The sequence below is a fragment of the Meles meles genome, chromosome 13 (assembly GCF_922984935.1).
Source record: "Meles meles chromosome 13, mMelMel3.1 paternal haplotype, whole genome shotgun sequence".
Classification (NCBI taxonomy): domain Eukaryota; kingdom Metazoa; phylum Chordata; class Mammalia; order Carnivora; family Mustelidae; genus Meles; species Meles meles.
This window is the reverse complement of record NC_060078.1, coordinates 87,666,872-87,682,975: the sequence shown is the minus strand read 5'-3', so window position 1 is coordinate 87,682,975 and position 16,104 is coordinate 87,666,872. Positions and strand designations below refer to the sequence as shown.

At 53.7% G+C, this 16,104-nt stretch overlaps 1 protein-coding gene across 1 annotated transcript; it reads left to right on the top strand.

The window, feature by feature from the left end:
• Positions 1 to 8,195: 8,195 nt before the first annotated feature.
• LOC123955092 (olfactory receptor 6B1-like) lies at positions 8,196 to 15,424 on the top strand. The gene is made up of 5 exons (XM_046026616.1): positions 8,196 to 8,238; positions 10,985 to 11,159; positions 11,304 to 11,323; positions 13,635 to 13,700; positions 14,304 to 15,424. The coding sequence occupies exons 1-5, from the start codon at positions 8,196 to 8,198 to the stop codon at positions 15,422 to 15,424; spliced, it is 1,425 nt and encodes a 474-aa protein (XP_045882572.1).
• The last annotated feature ends 680 nt before the right edge of the window (positions 15,425 to 16,104 follow it).

Sequence of the window (16,104 nt, the reverse complement as noted above, 5' to 3'; positions counted from 1 at the left end):
ATATCCTCTGAACTTAAGCAGGATGACAACCTGCTGGCAGGGAAGGGTCTCCTGACATCACAGTCCGGAATACAAGTGAAAACTACCCATCATCTGAAAAGCCAGGAGAAAAACTATCTGATGATAAAATATGATGAACTGGTGCAGGTCTCAGAACCATCTGCCGAGGGTTTAAAGTCACCGTCACAAAAGATGCTTCCACGATAAATGCAAACTCCTTTGAAACAAATGGGGGGGGAAAAAAGCCAGAAAATCTCAAGAAAGAAATAGAAGTTATAAAAATGAACGACTGGTGAGTATGCGGAGAAATTGGACATTCGTAGGACTGGGAAATGGTGCGGCCACTTTGGACAAAGTTTGGCAGCTGTTCATAATGTCAGCCCAGCAATCCCACTCCTAGGTACGCATCGAAGAGAAATCAAGTCATGTCCACACAAAAACCTGTATATAGATGTTCACAGCAGCATTACTCATATAAGCAAAAAACAGAAACAAGCGAAATGCACATCAGTTGATGAACGCATAAACCACACTTGGTCTGTCCGCAGCATAGGCCATTAGTCGGCCGTCACAAGGAGGGAAGATCTGACACCAGCAAGAATGGAATGAACCTTGGAAACATCAGGCCAAGCGGGAGTTTTCAGACCGGAAGATCACATATATGACTCCGTTTCTATAAAACGTCCCGATTGGGCAAATCCACGGACAGAGAAAGTGAATTAGTGGTTGCCAGGGGCTGGAAGGAGGAAAAAATTGGAAATGACTGCTAATAGGTATGGGGTTTCCTTTGGAGGAAATGAAAATGTTCTGAAATCAGCCAGTGGTGATGGTGGTATAATTCTGAGTATACTAAAAACTACTGATTATAGACTTTTAAAGGATACATTTGTGGTATATAAATTATATTCTCAATAAAGCTGTTATTCTTTTAAAAAACCAAATAGAAATTATAGAACTAAAAATACAACAGCTGAAGTTTTTTTAAAACTCACTAAATGGGGGCGCCTTGGTGGCTCAGTCAGTGAAGTGTCTGCCTTCAACTCAGGTCATGATCCTAGGGTCCTGGGATCAAGTCCCACGTTGGGCTCCCTGCCCAGCAGGGAGGGAGTCTGCTTCTCCCTCGCCCACTGCCCCTCCCCCTACTCATGTGCACATGTGCTCTTCTCTCTCTCTCTCTCAAATAAATAAATAAATAAATAAAATTTTTTTATTTTTAAAAACCACTAAATGGACTGAAGAGTAGAATGAAAATGCCAGAGGACAACATCAGTCAAATTGAAGACAAATAAATAGTATTTATTTAATGTAAACAACAGAGAGAAAATAGACAAAAAATTAATACAACCTCAGAGACCTCTGGGACAATAACAAAAAACTAACATTTTATCATTGGAGATCTAGTAAGGAAAGGAAAGAAAAGAATGGGAAGAAACAATGGCTGAAAACTTCTCAAGACATAAATTTACAGATTCAGGAAGCTGAACAAATTCCAAGCAGTATTAACCCAAAGAAATTCACACCAAACCACATCATAAGTAAAATTTTGAAAACTAAGAAATAAAAAAAATCCTAAAAGAAGCCAAAGAAAAATAACACATTATCTATAAAGGTAAACCAATTTGAATAACAGCAAATTTCTCATCTGCAATGGAGACCGTAGGTAGCAGAAAACCCGTTTTTAAGGGCTGAAAGAGAGCATGAGTCAAGCCTGCATTCTATGTCTGTGAAACTATCCTGCAGAAATTAAGGGGAAATAAAGACATCCTCGAATGAAGGAAAACAAGAGAACTTCTTGCTAGAATGCATACTGTTACACAATGGTTAAATAAAACCCTCCAATCTGAAAGCAAATGATTACAAAAAGATGGGACTTTTAGAAAGGAAAGAACAATAAAATGGGCAAAAGTAGAAGTAACCATAATACACTATCGTTTACTTTGCGACTTTCTTTAATCACATTTTATGTTATAACGCTACCTGAAGTAGAGCTCAGTACATATGGAGGAAATACTCCAAACAGTTCTATGTTTAAAGCAGGAGGGTAAAAAAAAAAAACCTGAATATAAGTAAGGTTTCTATATTTCACTTGAAGTGTTAAAATGGTAACACCAGAGGCTGTTATAAGTTACATAGAATATCATATGTAGATTACATGTAAGTTAATCAATGAGAAAATTACACAAAACTCAAAAAATATTATAAATATATCAAAATAGAAGTCTGAAAAATTTTCGTATGACTCATAGGGAGGGAAGGGAAAAAGAAACAGATACCTGAGAAATAGGGGAACAAAGAGGAAATAAAAAGTAAATGGCAGATATGAGCCCTAAGACATTAGTAATAATTTAAATGTAAATGTTCTAAATACACAAATTAAAAGACAGATGTTGGCCAAGTAAATTTTTAAAATGATCCAAATATGTGCTTTTTTAAGAAAAAGATATTTTATGTGAACATTAATCCAAAAAGGCAGGAGTAGCTGTATTGATATCAGAGAAAAATTTCAGATAAAAGAAAGTTATAGGAAGAATGGAGAACATTACAGAATAATAAAAGGGGTGAATCCACCAAAAAGATAGGACAATCCCATATGTGTATGCAGAACTTCAAAATATATGAAGCAAATTGGATAAAGCTGAAAAAAGAAATAGACAAGTCCACAATTCTAGCTGGAGACTTCATAATGTCACGGACGGCAACTGACAGAACTACTGGAGATAAGATCCGCAAGATGGGGGAGATCGGGACCCACCAACCAACGGACCTACGGCACACCTGCGGGGCCCACCAACCGATGGACCCACTGCTCCCCTGCGGGCCCCTCCACACACAAGAGCACACATTTGTTTCTCACACATGGGACATTCACCGAAAGCTGTATCTTGGGTCATAAAACAATATTTTCTGACCATAATAGATTCAAATAAGAACTCAATAACAGAAAGACAACAGGAAAATCTGCAAACACTTGAAAATCAAACACACTTCTAAATAATCCATGGGTCAATGATGAAGTCCCAAGGGAAATTTTTAAAATACAAAGAAACAAATGAAAATGAAAACGGCATATCAACATTGTGAGCCGCAGCTCAAGAAATGCCAAGGGACGTTTACAATGCTTAACATTCACATGAAAGGGAAGCTCTCCACCCATAAGCTAAAGTGCTACCTCAAAAATCTACACAGAAAAAAGCCAAATAAAGCCAAAGTATGCATAAAGAAAGAAATAATAAAGACAAAAGCAGAAATCAATGAAATTAAAAACAGGAAAAATTTTTTTGGAACACTACATCAAAAACGAATGATGATTTCATGGTGACTAACATAACACAATAAAAAAAATTAAAAATTAAGGAAACAAAAAGCTGATTTTTGAAGAATAAAATAAAATTAATTAACCTCTAGTAAGATTAACAAGAATCAAAAGTGACCCAAATCAATACCAAGAATGGAAAAAGTGATGTACCAACAGACCCAGCAGCCATTAGAAGGGCAGGAGAGAAATACTGTGGACAACTTTAAATTCATAACTTCAACGATTTAGAAGAGATGGACCATTCCCTGAAAACCACAAACTACTAAAACTCAGCCAGATGAAACAGATAACTGAAACTACGAAGAAACTAAGTTTTTGTCATCAAAATGCTTCTGAATCTGGAGTTCTCACTACTGGAATTGACTGGAAGGGCCACACGGTGCTGGATCGGAGGTGGAGATGTCGGTAAGACCTCGTGCTCACCTTGATGGCTCCGTATAGAAACACCGTACATGGGTGTATGTACAGATGTGTGCACACGCATGTACATACACACATGTATGTCTTTGTTCTGCCAACTGAGAGGGCCTGGAAGCAGCAGTGCCCCAGTAGCAATGAGCACACCCAGTGCCCAGAACTTGGCATCTAACATCATCCTCAGTAAAAGGAAACAGGACACCTGGGAGAAGCGGCTGGTTCTAAGACTGGAGCAGGAAAGACGTAAGGTGGGCCCAGAGCATCTTCTAATGTCAGGAAATAAAGAAGTGATTAAAAAAAAAACAATAACAGGGGAGCCTGGGGGTCTCAGTGGGTTAAGCCTCTGCCTTTGGCTCAGGTCATGGTCTCGGGGTCCTGGGATCGAGCCCCACATCGGGCTCCTGCTCAGCTGGGAGCCTGCTTCTTCCCTCTCTCTGCCTGCCTCTCTGCCTACTTGTGATCTCTGTCAAATAAATAAATAAAATCTTTAAAAAAAAACAAACAATACCATAAAATTGAAACATTGGTGATGAGGTATGGCAAAAGTGCACAGAGGCTGACTGGCGACTTCCCAAAGACCAAAGCTGGGACCGTTGGAGCAATGATCAGTCAGTCAATACCAGATTATGACTCAAAGGGTAAAACACACACCCATGAGTCATACTGACATAAAAAATGACGGAATACATAAAGGGGGAGAAGAGACACATTTCCCATGCCGAAGAATTCCAATTTGTGTAGATAATCTGCTTTCAAGGAAGGAGCACCCAACTTCCCACTCCTTAAATGTGGGCCTAACTCTTCCTCCAAAGAGTGAAGCACAGAACGGGAGGAGAGGAACAGTTCTTCAAGGGAAAAAGCCTGACCAACACAATTCAGCCATGTGAAAAAGTCAACGCCAACAGCCACGTACCACCTCAGTATGTGTACTGTGGATCACGTGGGATGAAAATGGCGCTTCACCTCTGGGATCTGCCTCCAAAAACACCTATAACCACGATCTAATGGGAAGAAGATCAGAGAAATTCCAGTAAAAAGGCATCTTACGACATACCTGAGCAGTCCTCTTCAAAACTGTCCAGGTCACCAAAACCAAGAACGTAAGAGAAACCATCACAGCCGAGAGGAGCCTAAGGAGACGATTGCTACAACGTGGAGTCCTAGATGGGACCTAAGAGAGGAAAAGGACTCTAGGTAAAAACGAGGGAAATCTGAACGAACTATGCACATTTGTTTATAATAACGTGTCGATGTCGGTTCATTAACTGTAGCAAATATAACATCGTAATGTAAGTGGTAATAATGCAAACGGGGTGTCTGTGCTATCCTCTCTGTTTTTGTGCAAATCTAAAATTGTTCTAAAAAATAAAGTCTAAAAATTCCTAAGAAAGAAATCTCTAGGCCTAGATGGTTCCACTAGAGAATTTTACCAGACGTTTAAAAAGAAATACACCAATTCCACACACTCTCTTCTAAAACTAAGATGGAACACTTTCCAACTCATTTCATAACCCGACCTGAAGGTGCACCGAAAATGAAAACCACAGACCTATGTCTCTAATGAATTTAGAGGCGAAATCTTCAACAAAACTCCCATCAAACATAACCCAGTATGTAGAAAGAATAATTCACTCCAAGTGGATTTATTCCAGGCACGCAAGATCGATTCAATATTGAAAATCAATCAGCGTGACTCATCTCAGCAACAGGCAAAAGAGGAACAATCTCGTGACCATATCAAATGTGGGGAAGACGCTTCTGACAAAATTCAGGATAGATTAAAAAACTCTCAGGAAACTAGGAACAGAGGGGAACTTTCTCAAATAAAGAGCATCTACCAAAAATTCTCAGCAATTAACATCACCCTTAGTGCTGAGAGACCGAACGTCCTCCCTTCAGATCAGGAATTCCGTGTGGAGACGCCCAGTCTCGCCACCCTCCCTCAATGCAGCCCTGGAAGTTCCGGCCACAGGGCAAGAGAAGGAACTAGAAGCATACAAGTTGGAAGAAATAAAAATATCTCCATTTACAAATGACAGAATTGTGTAGAAATTCCCAAGTCTACAAAAATAAAACTCGTAGTAGTAGTAAGTAGGCTCCGTAGGCTCAGAGGACACGAGACCCAATACAAACCCAGGGGCATTTCTACACACCAACAATGAACAGGGGGAACCTCAAGAAAAAATGCAATACAATTTATAACTTCTCCAAAGAAATGAACTCAACCTAACCCTCATATCTATACAAAAGCTAATTCGAAAAGAATCATGGGCCTAAATGTCAAATGTAAAACTATGAAACTTCTAGAAAAAACTAATAAAATCTTTGGGACTTACGATGAGGCAAAGCATTCGTAATTTGACACCAAAAGCAAAATTCTACAAAAAATTAAACTGGACTGTGTAAAAATTTAAAATCTTTGCTCTGTGAAAGAATTGTGAAAATATACACTGGGGGAAAATATTTGCAAATCACATATTCAACACTAGACTTGCATTCAGAGTATTAAAAAAAACTCCAAAAATTCAACATGAAAAAATACTCAATTAGAAAGCAGGCACGCACAGTCATTTCACCGAAGAGGACATACAGCGCTGTCATGTAAGGACATGAAAAGAGGGTCCCCTTCATTAGCCGTTGACGCGTAAACTGAAAACACAGTACGACATCACTACAGAACCACCAGGATGGCTTTTTTAAAAATTCGTCATCACACCAGCTGCTGGCAAGAAGCCAAGAAAAGAAATCCCGGACACGTTGCTGGTGGGAATGGAAGCAGTACAGCCATGGCCGCTCTAAATAACGGGGCCTTTCCAAGCCTAAAATGAGAACTGCCCTGTGACTCAGTGGCTGCCCTGTGGGGCACTGACCCCAGAGCGACAAAAACTCATTTTCACACAGAAACGGGTGCTCTGGTGCTCGCAGCAGCTTGATTCACGGTAGCCAGACACTGGGAGTTCCTGAACGCCTGTCCGTGGTCCAACCGCCAAACTGGGTTCACCCACGCGTGGGACCCTACTCAGCAACGAGAAAGGACAGAGTCACCGAGCCACACAAAACTGCTGGATGCACACGAACCTCGAGGAAATTATGCGGAATGGAAAAGCGATCTCTAACAGACGCATATCGCAGGGAGAGACCATTTCTGAAATAACAGGGAAGAACGGGTCCGTGGGTACACTACGTGGGGGTGGGGGTGTGCCTGGAAACGGGCAGCACCAGGGGTGGGCGTGATCGCTGGGCACTCGCCTGAAGGTCCACAGCGGCCAGCCACACGTGGCACGGACGCACGAACGAGCACGGGCGCAGCCGTGAGATCCGAGCCAGCTCTGGGCATGGCACGTGTGTGGACTCCCCGCGGTCACAGTCCGGGACTCCCACAAGTAAACCAGTGAGAGTGTTCCTGGACAAGTCCTTTGGTGGACGTGCATGTCCGCGTCTCGGCAGTAAGGACCTAGGAGCGGACCGGTGCGGTCGCTCGGTCCCAGCTCAGTAGCTCACCAGGAAGGACCCAGTTCCCGACGTGGCTCTAGGATTCGGGGCTTCAGTTCCTCCACCTCCTCCCATAAATTTCTGGGAAACGCAAACCAACATACAGTGGCAGAAAGCAGGTCTGCGGCCGCCTGGAGAGGGGAGCGGCGGGAAGGAGGAAACTTCTGGGGGATGGAAACGCACATCGTGTTCGTTGTGGTATCAGATTCATGGGTGTGCGCAGGTCAACACCAGTCAGACCGCACACTCCAGACACGTGCTGCTCGTTACACACCACTTACACCTCGACAGCGCTGTTTCTACAGAGAGAGCACCCCTCACAGAGAAAACCCTGTGCCCGGAGCCCACCAAATCGGCAACGTGTGTAAAGCACAACAATGGTGCCCAGGCTGACTTCTGCCCGGCACTGCAGAGTTGCCGTGAGAAAGGCCACCACCGGGGCGCCGCGGGGGCTCAGTCGTTAAGCCTCTGCCTTCAGCTCAGGTCATGATCCCAGGGTGCTGGGATCGAGCCCCCCATGGGGCTCTCTGCTCAGCAGGAAGCCTGCTTCTCCCTCTCCCACTCCCCCTGCTTGTGTTCGCTCTCGCGCTGTGTCTCTCTCTCTCTGGCAAATAAATAAATAAATAAAACCAAGAAAGAAAGAAAATCCACCATTATAATTTGCCACACTGAAATACTGAGGGAGAAAATGTATATTATCCTCTTAAGAGAGGCAAGATTTTTTACATTAAAAAATGTACCGCGATTAATAAATACCTTTTGCAAACCAGAAGTAGCAGGGAAGCCCCTTCATCCGAGCAAAAGCATCAAACCACAACCCACAGCAGGTCTCCTGCTCCCCAAAACCAGGTCGGGAGCCAGAGAGCGAACAGGACTGCCCTGCCCTGGGGGCCTTCACCAGTGCAGTGGGTTATGAGCAGAAAGTCGTGAGGACTAGAAACGAGGGCAAAGCCCTAAAGGCCCACGGACGATGCCACCGGGAATGAAAGGGATCCAGAAGAACCCGCAGATAAGTGAGCAGAATTCATGACAGTTTGGCAAGCTCACAGGGCAGTTAATAAACAAAAAGCAACAAGCAGAAAAGAGATTCTTTCAAAGCTCCAGTTTAAAAAGGAACAAAAATATTAAACATCTAATTTAATATTATATTAAATATTAATACTTCAGTATCTAACGAAAGACGTGGAACCCTTTACACGGAAAACAGGCATCACGGCAAAGTCTGAGGAAGAAAAATGCGTCTAGTTCATGGGTCAGAAGGCTCTTGCAAAGACGTACAGTTTCCCCAGATTAACTACTGAGGGAGGGAGGCTGACACTGACACATGACTGTGAAATTTACCCGGAGCCGCGCCTGGGCGGGAGCACCAGCCGGTCGCTAGGGGCAGGACCCCGCCGCCCCCGCTGGACTAGCAGTGACCCAGGTGTAGGGACACCCACCAGCCAGCCAGTGGGGACTGAGGCAGAGAGCCCGGCGGGAGTGGGCTCTCTACTCCAAGGCCAGTGGCAGGTGGGGGGGGGGTCCTCCTGCCCAGCTCACAGGGGCACTAGGGTGGGCACAAAGTAGGGTGAGGACACGCGGGTGCTGCTCCCAGGAGGTGGGGGGTGGTGGTGGGGGGCTGCAGGGCAGGGGCTGCCTCCCCTTCGGTTTCTAAGACAGAGGCTGGGACCTGTGTCCTTGCTGCGGTCAGGAAAGGTGGAAAGAAAGAAGGTGGAGACCCAGCAGCAAAGGCCAGGCCAGGACAGGAACTCAGCACGGCCTGGAGCGGAAAGTCCCCAGGATGCGTGTGGACAAAGATAAGGTCGCTGTGGGGGGAGCAGGAAGTCAGAGTCCCTGCCCCTGGCTTGTTTTCTGCGAAGGGGTGAGGGCTCCAGGGTTTGGGAAGCCTGCCTGGGGGGAGGGGGCAGAGGATGGGGGGGCGCTGCTGGAGACCACGCTGCAGGGACAGACTGGGGACTCTACAGGGGTGAACACTGGCCCTGGAAGTTGGGGTGGCAGGCCCGGGTGTGGGCACCCGCTGAGCTGGGACCAGGGCTGGTGTGAGTGAGGTGGGAAATGGGCGGGACCTTCCTCTCCACAGCCTGAACCCAAGGTGATGTCTGGACCTTCATCTCCACAGCCTGGATCCCGAGGTGAAGTTCTGGGCCATGGGAAGCCAGGGGTGTCTGTGGAAAGGGGCTGAGATGATGCAGGGAGACAGGACCCTGGGAAGCAGGAAGCTGGGGAAGTGTGGGGTGCGCTGCCCACGAGTGCTGGCGTTCCCAAGAAGAAAACTGGCCACCAAATCAGCAAACCAGCAAGAGGTCCAGCAGCACAAGACACTCCCCACCTGAACACAGCAGAGTCCCCGACCTCACTACTGCAGAGGGGCTGTGGTGCGGGGCTCCTGGGAGGGTGCGGGGGTGGCGAGGAGGTGGGGGCAGATTTAGAGCAGGGCAGGGGCTGGGGCATTCCCGTGAGTAAGAGAACTTCTCCTCCTGGAAGGCTCCATGCACCTCTCTGCAAAGCAGCCTGCTTCGCCCAGGTGCAACCCAGGACAGTGAGGTCTAGAGCGTGGTCAGCCCTGCCCCGGAGACGCAGCGGCTCCCCAGACCCAAGGCCCAGTGGGAAGGGATGGTGTAGGCCTGAGAGTGTGGGTACACAGACCAGCAGCCTGGCTGAGCGTCCTGCCTTGGTCACTCGCTCGGGCCACGTTCACGGTCCCCAGATGGCAGCCTGCGCAGCCCAGCTCCAGCGTGCTCCAGACCCCTCACCAGGACAGCTGTGAAGAGCCTGGTCTTCTCGATCATGTCCACAGCCCACCCTGCTCCCGGCTCCCTCCCCACCCCACAGCTCATCCGCGGGAGGCCCCGTCCTGTCTTCTCAGCCTCGCACCCTGGGGTCCCCAACGCCCACCTCCAGGGAGGCTCTGGGCTCCAGACGCACGTGTCCACGCCTAACTTCCCTCATCTCCAAATCTGCCCCAACACTTACTCCCGACGCCCTCTCTTCCCGAACCCACCGGTCCACATCCTGCAGCAAATCCAGCGACACCCCCCCCCCCACAGGGCTCCCTAGCACGGACGGGGCCCCAGAGCAGCCCATCTGGACCCGCCAGCCTGTTCTCCCCAGCAGCCGAGCGCTGCCCAGAACTCCGCACTTCAAGGGGCACCATCAGACGGTGCACCCACCCAGAGCACAGCTGCCGACCCCGCCCCAGCTCTCTGAGACCAGGCCTGTCCCAGCACACTCCTTCCCCCCACTCCCTTACATGTGGAGCCCATGTCCCCTCCCCCCACACGTGGAGCCCACGTCCCCCCCACCCTGGGCTGCGGCTGTTCCCTCCACCCACGCTCTCCTCCTGGCTACCTCCAGGACCCTGTGCGGCTGGAGCCGTGCCCCGGATTTCGTCCCGGTCCCGGCGGCTGCAGCCCACCTCACCACGCCTTTGTCCCTCCCTCCAGCACCAGAGCCCCACACACAGGAGCTGGACTGCTGGATGCCCCAGCGTCCGGCCCGACTCAGCTGAAGGGTGAATGAGTACACGTGGCTTCTGTAAAGTGACTCTGGGACCCAGGAACACACGGCCACCCTGTCCACCGTGGGCCCTGGGATGGGGCAGCCCCAGAGATCGGAGTTCCCCTAAGCCAGGACCCCACCTCTAAGGGGCTGGTCAGCTGTCCATTGTGGCTGAGCACAGCAGACACTGGACCCCACGTGGCAGGGAAGGACTGCAGTCCCGCCGTGGCGTCCCGGGCACCCTCCTCCCACCTCCCACAGGACAGCGGGAGCTGCTGCGTGGGCCCCTTCACGGCCGAGGAAGGGATTTGCCTGTCCAGCTCCTGGGCCCTCACTGTGTCCAGCCGGAGATCAGGGAGGGAGGTGCCATGAGACAGGACCGGAGCCTCAGCGCCACGCACTCAGGACACAGCCTGGAGCCCACTCGGGACGGCGGGTGTGGGGTGCAGCCGGGCCAGCTCCCCACCCACAGCCCTGCTCAGGGGCAGGGGCGGAGGTCTCTGGCTAGGCCCTGTGCTGCACCGAGCAGCTGCTGGGGGGCAGGGGGACCACCTGCGCTCACATCCCTCCCCGACCCCAGATCATGCCTGCCCTCGGCAGGTGAGGACAGCCAGGGAGGGGTCATTCTGGCTGACGTGGATGGTCCCAGGGGAGGAGGGTCCCTGACCAGAGGCCTGAGGAGCTTCCCAGGAGGAGATGCTGGTGCACCGCCCCTGGGACTGCGCGCGGGGTGGGGGGGGGCAGGCTCCGCGCTCCCTCTGCCCAGCCCAGCCTCCGCAGGGAGCTCTTCTCCAGTGAGGAGGGAGCTAGGGCTGAGGGGAGCTTCCCATTCGCCACCGAGCCACCCTTCAGAAAGCAGCGGGACCTGCTGGTGGGCATGTGAGCTCCGGGGCTGCGGGGTTCTCCCCATGCAGAGGGGATGTTCCCTGTAGCCACAGACTGGCCGGTCCCTGGGACTTTCTCCCAAAACCTGACTCCTGCTCCTGTGAAATGAGGGGAAGAGGAGGCCCTCTTGTCCGGACCACCACCGCCGTCTTGGCCTGGAGGGCTCCTTACTGGCGAGGAGGGGTCTTTGCAGGCGGCGTTACCCCGTTTTGTCTCTTCCAAGCTCTGCCCAGAACCGAGATGGTCCCAGGGTGTGTGGCAGCCCTGGGAGGGAGAGATCCAGGGGGCCCGTGGTCAGCCCCCATCCACTGTCGTGCTGAGCTCCCTCTCAGCACTCGGGACCAGCTAGTGACCTGCATTGGCTAAGTCCCCGCCCAGAGCATCCCTGCGGCCGCAGGAAAGCCAGAAAAGAGCGTTGAGACCTTACCCTCCCCAGGTGAGGAGCCAGGCTTAGGGGTTGAGCGCAGAGGGTGGGGCCGGGCTCAGGCTCCTGAAACCGGCATCCCTGCCCGGCGAGAGCTGAGTGCCTGTGTGAGCCTCTGGTCCTGAGTGCGCTCGTGTGTGCCCACGCAGGGGATGAGGGCAGCGAGCTTGTCCGAACATCTCTGTGAGGGGCAGGGCGTCTGGGGCTTGGGGTTGAACCCTGTATCAGAGCCGCTATTCCGTGTTCCTGTGGCAGAGAGTATGGGTCCTGAGGCCCAGGCGGGAGGCTTGGCATCTGTCTCCTGGGCAGGACGGCGTGTGGTGGGGCACCTGTGTCTGAGGCCTGGAGTCTGTGCCAGGTGGGGGTCTGCTGGGGGCACGCAGGTATGCGGGCGTCTGTCTGCCTGGCAGGAGCCTGGTATCTGTGTGGGTCCCTGCATGAAGGGCTGTGGGTCTGGGTGTGGAGGTTGCTGTGGCTTTGACTCGGACGCCGGGCGCCCCGAGTGCATCTGAGTTTGGGGGAGGGAGCGCGGGACTTCTCCGGGTGACGTCTGGGAGTCACTGGAGCAGCACAGGGAAGGCCGAGGACTTGCCATTTGTCTCCTCGTGTCTGTGGGACTCGGGGGCTCCTGATGCTCCCATCCCTGCAGCCAAGGTGATGCTTTTGTTCTGTCTCTGCCCTGGACAAGGGTGGACATTTGTTCCAACTCTGATCCATGGCAGATCTGAGCAGAGAGTCCTGGGGTCACCAGGAGCCAGAGTGGGGGAGAGATAGAGGGACCCAGGGGCGGTTTTACCCCAGACCCCAGCTACAGGAGGCCGACCCTGCCGAGGCTCCTCACCACACCCCCCGGGGCCAGCAAGCGCCCCTGAGTGAGCTCAGCAGGTGTGCAGGCGCCCCACGGCCCTCGGAGCCCAGGCGCCCCACCCCTCCTGCTGGCTGCTGAGGCCGGGACAGCCCAGCAAAGGTCCTGCCGTGCCCCATGGGACAGCTGGGGGATCAGAGACAGAGAGGGCAGAGGTCCTGTCCCAGGCACAGGAGGCTGGGGAGGGCAGGGTTTGAACCTGAGCTGCTCCTGCCAGAGCCTGTGCCCTGGAGCTCTGGGTTCCACTGCCCCTCACAGTCTCTGCAGGAAGAAAACGATGGGAAACTGCAGGCTTCAAGCAGGTCCTGGGCAGCACAGGGGGGAGAGAGGACAGGGGGCCCGTGGCCACTCGATGGCAGAGGCTGAGAGGAGTCCTGGGAGTTCTGGGGTTCTGGGAGGAGGCAGGAACCTGAGAAGGGGACACGAGCTGGGGACAGGGACAGGGAACCTGCCGGGTTCTGGGCTCAAGGGTCTCTCCAAAAAGGGGCAGGGGTTGGGGGACCAGGGTAGCCATGCCCTGGGGCATCCACTTCATCCGGGCAGGAGGGCCACCTGCCACACCCCACACACCTGCCATGAGCAGTCCCAAGCTCGGGAGGAGGCCTCAGGGGACAAGGCCTGGTGTGGGAGGTGCCCTCTGGGGGCTCACAGCAGCGAGATGCCCAACGGAGCCTGAGCAGGGGTCTAGGGGTTCTGTCCTCCAAACCCCCTCTGTCATGCATCAGCCCCTTGTTTAGCCAGCGGCTACTTCACATCAGGTGTGCGGGTCCCCTCGGCCCTGTCCCGAGACACTCAGCGAGCAGGTAAGAGCCTGAGCCCCAGCCACAGTGCACACGAGCGCATTGGGTTTAAATGGGTTTTTGGAGATCTGGCAGCATGGCCTGTGACCTACGGGAACGTTCCTGGAACAGAGAGCACAGGCTGATGTGGGGCACGGTGCAGGGGGACCCTGGACGGGACTCGGCCACACTTTGGGGAGCCTCTGAGCCAGCAAACCCATGGGTGGACCGGACGGGGGAGACCCCCCACGGTCGGGCAGGGGTAAAGGAAGCTGACTTCTGTTTTGAGGGTCCGGCCCTTTCAGTCCTGTGAAAACAGCTCCTCGGAGCCACGAGGAAGCTGCTGCCCACAGTCCTGCCCTCTCGATCCCTCAGCCACCGCAGCCAGGGCTGGAACCGGGGACACCGCACAGGAAGTCTGGACCCAAGAACCTCCCTGCCGAGCCACACAGGAGCTGCCCGTGGGGTGAAGCAGCGGAGGGCCGGACCCCCAGGCCCGTGCAGCGGCCTCGGCTTCTGGGAGTGTCAGGAAGCACGTAGCTCGCCTGGCTGGGGTGTCCGGGGGACCCGGGGTGGCCTCCTGCATCCCTCCAACTGCCTGGGATGCTGAACTCTCCTGGGGAACAGGCGTCCCACGAGTGGCCGTGATCCGCGCCAGCCCCCCACTCCGCGAGCCCATGGACGTCCTCCTCAGCAGTCCTGGGGGACACAGACTAAGACGGCCCCTCCCCCCACACCCCGCCGCCAGCCAACCTCTGACCCGCTGTCTCTGCCAGCAGGCGGCGTGCGCCATGTCCACCGGCGACAACCACTCCGAGGTGACAGAGTTCGTGCTGGTGGGCTTCCCGGGCCCGCTGGGCGTCCACCTGTGCCTGCTGGTGCTGTTCGCGCTGGCCTACACGCTGACGGTCACGGAGAACGTCGTCATCATGGCCGTGGTCCGCGTCAGCCCCCCGCTGCACAAGCCCATGTACGTCTTCCTCAGCAACCTGTCCTTCCTGGAGGTGTGGTACGTGTCCGTCACCGTGCCCAAGATGCTGCTCAGCCTGGCCGCCCCCCGGTTCCGCCGCATCTCCTTCGCGGGCTGCATGGCTCAGCTGTACTTCTTCCTGGCGCTGGCCTGCACCGAGTGCGCGCTGCTGGGCGTCATGGCCTACGACCGCTACGTGGCCATCTGCCGCCCCCTGCGCTACCCCAGGGTCATGAGCCCCAGCCTCTGCCACGTGCTGGCCGCCGGCTCCTGGCTCTCCGGCTTCGCCATCTCCCTGGGGAAGGTCTTCTTCATCTCACGCCTGGGCTACTGCGGCCCCAACGTCATGAACCACTTCTTCTGCGACGTGTCCCCCCTGCTGAACCTGGCGTGCTCGGACATGTCGGCGGCCGAGCTGGTGGACTTCCTCCTGGCGCTGCTCATCCTGCTGGGGCCGCTGCTGCTCACCGTCTTCTCGTACGCCGCCATCCTGGGCACCGTGCTGCGCATCCCGTCTGCCGCCGGCCGGCACAAGGCCTTCTCCACCTGCGCCTCGCACCTGGCCGTGGTGGTCATCTTCTACTCGGCCTCCCTCTTCATCTACGCCCGGCCGCGCGCCATCTACTCCTTCGACCTCAACAAGCTGGTGTCCGTGGTCTACACGGTGCTCACGCCGCTGCTCAACCCCATCATTTACTGTCTGCGGAACCGGGAGGTCAAGGAGGCCCTAAGCAAGGCAGCCCAGAGGGCGGCCCAGGCCCTGGGGGTCCCATCCTAGGAGCCTCCCCGGGACCCCAGCTCCCGCGGACCTGCTCTAGGCCTTTGTGTCCCCTGAGTGGCCACAGGGCAAGGGGCTGAAGGCAGAGTCCTTGCTGTCCCTGTCCCTTGTCATGACCTGCCCAAGACGCCAGCCAGGATGAGCACCCCAACCTGGGTCACCCCCAGGGAGCCAGTACCCGGAACAGGCACCTGTGTGGAGCCCTCGCCGTGCACCCCAGGTGCCTCACAAGATCTCATCCTGGGCTGATTTGCACATGCTGCCTGAGGCGGCCGGGAACCCCCATTCCAGGCAGACCCCCTCCGTCTCCCAGCCCAGGGGAGGCGTGCAGTGGCCAGGTTGTAGGGCTGGGCCTGCCTCTTTGCCGAGGCCCCAGGCAGGCCCCGCCAGGCGTTTCTCCTCCGGGAGGGCCCCCAGGCTGGGTCAGCCACAGCAACAGACCCCTGCGTGGTCCCGGGGAGAGGGTGTGGAGGAAGAGGGGCGGGTGTGCCCCAGCTGGGACGTGGCGCCTTCTGACGCCGTGGCAGCAGTGATCTCGGGAGAGCAGGGAGAGCTCCTCAAGGGAGATCTCGGTCCTGCCCTCCCTGGTCAGCCAGGCCCGTGCTGGGTATGGACCCGCACCCAGTCTCCCCTTGGTGACGGTGCGCGTGTGGGAGCTGTGGCCGGAGAGCCACCAGGGT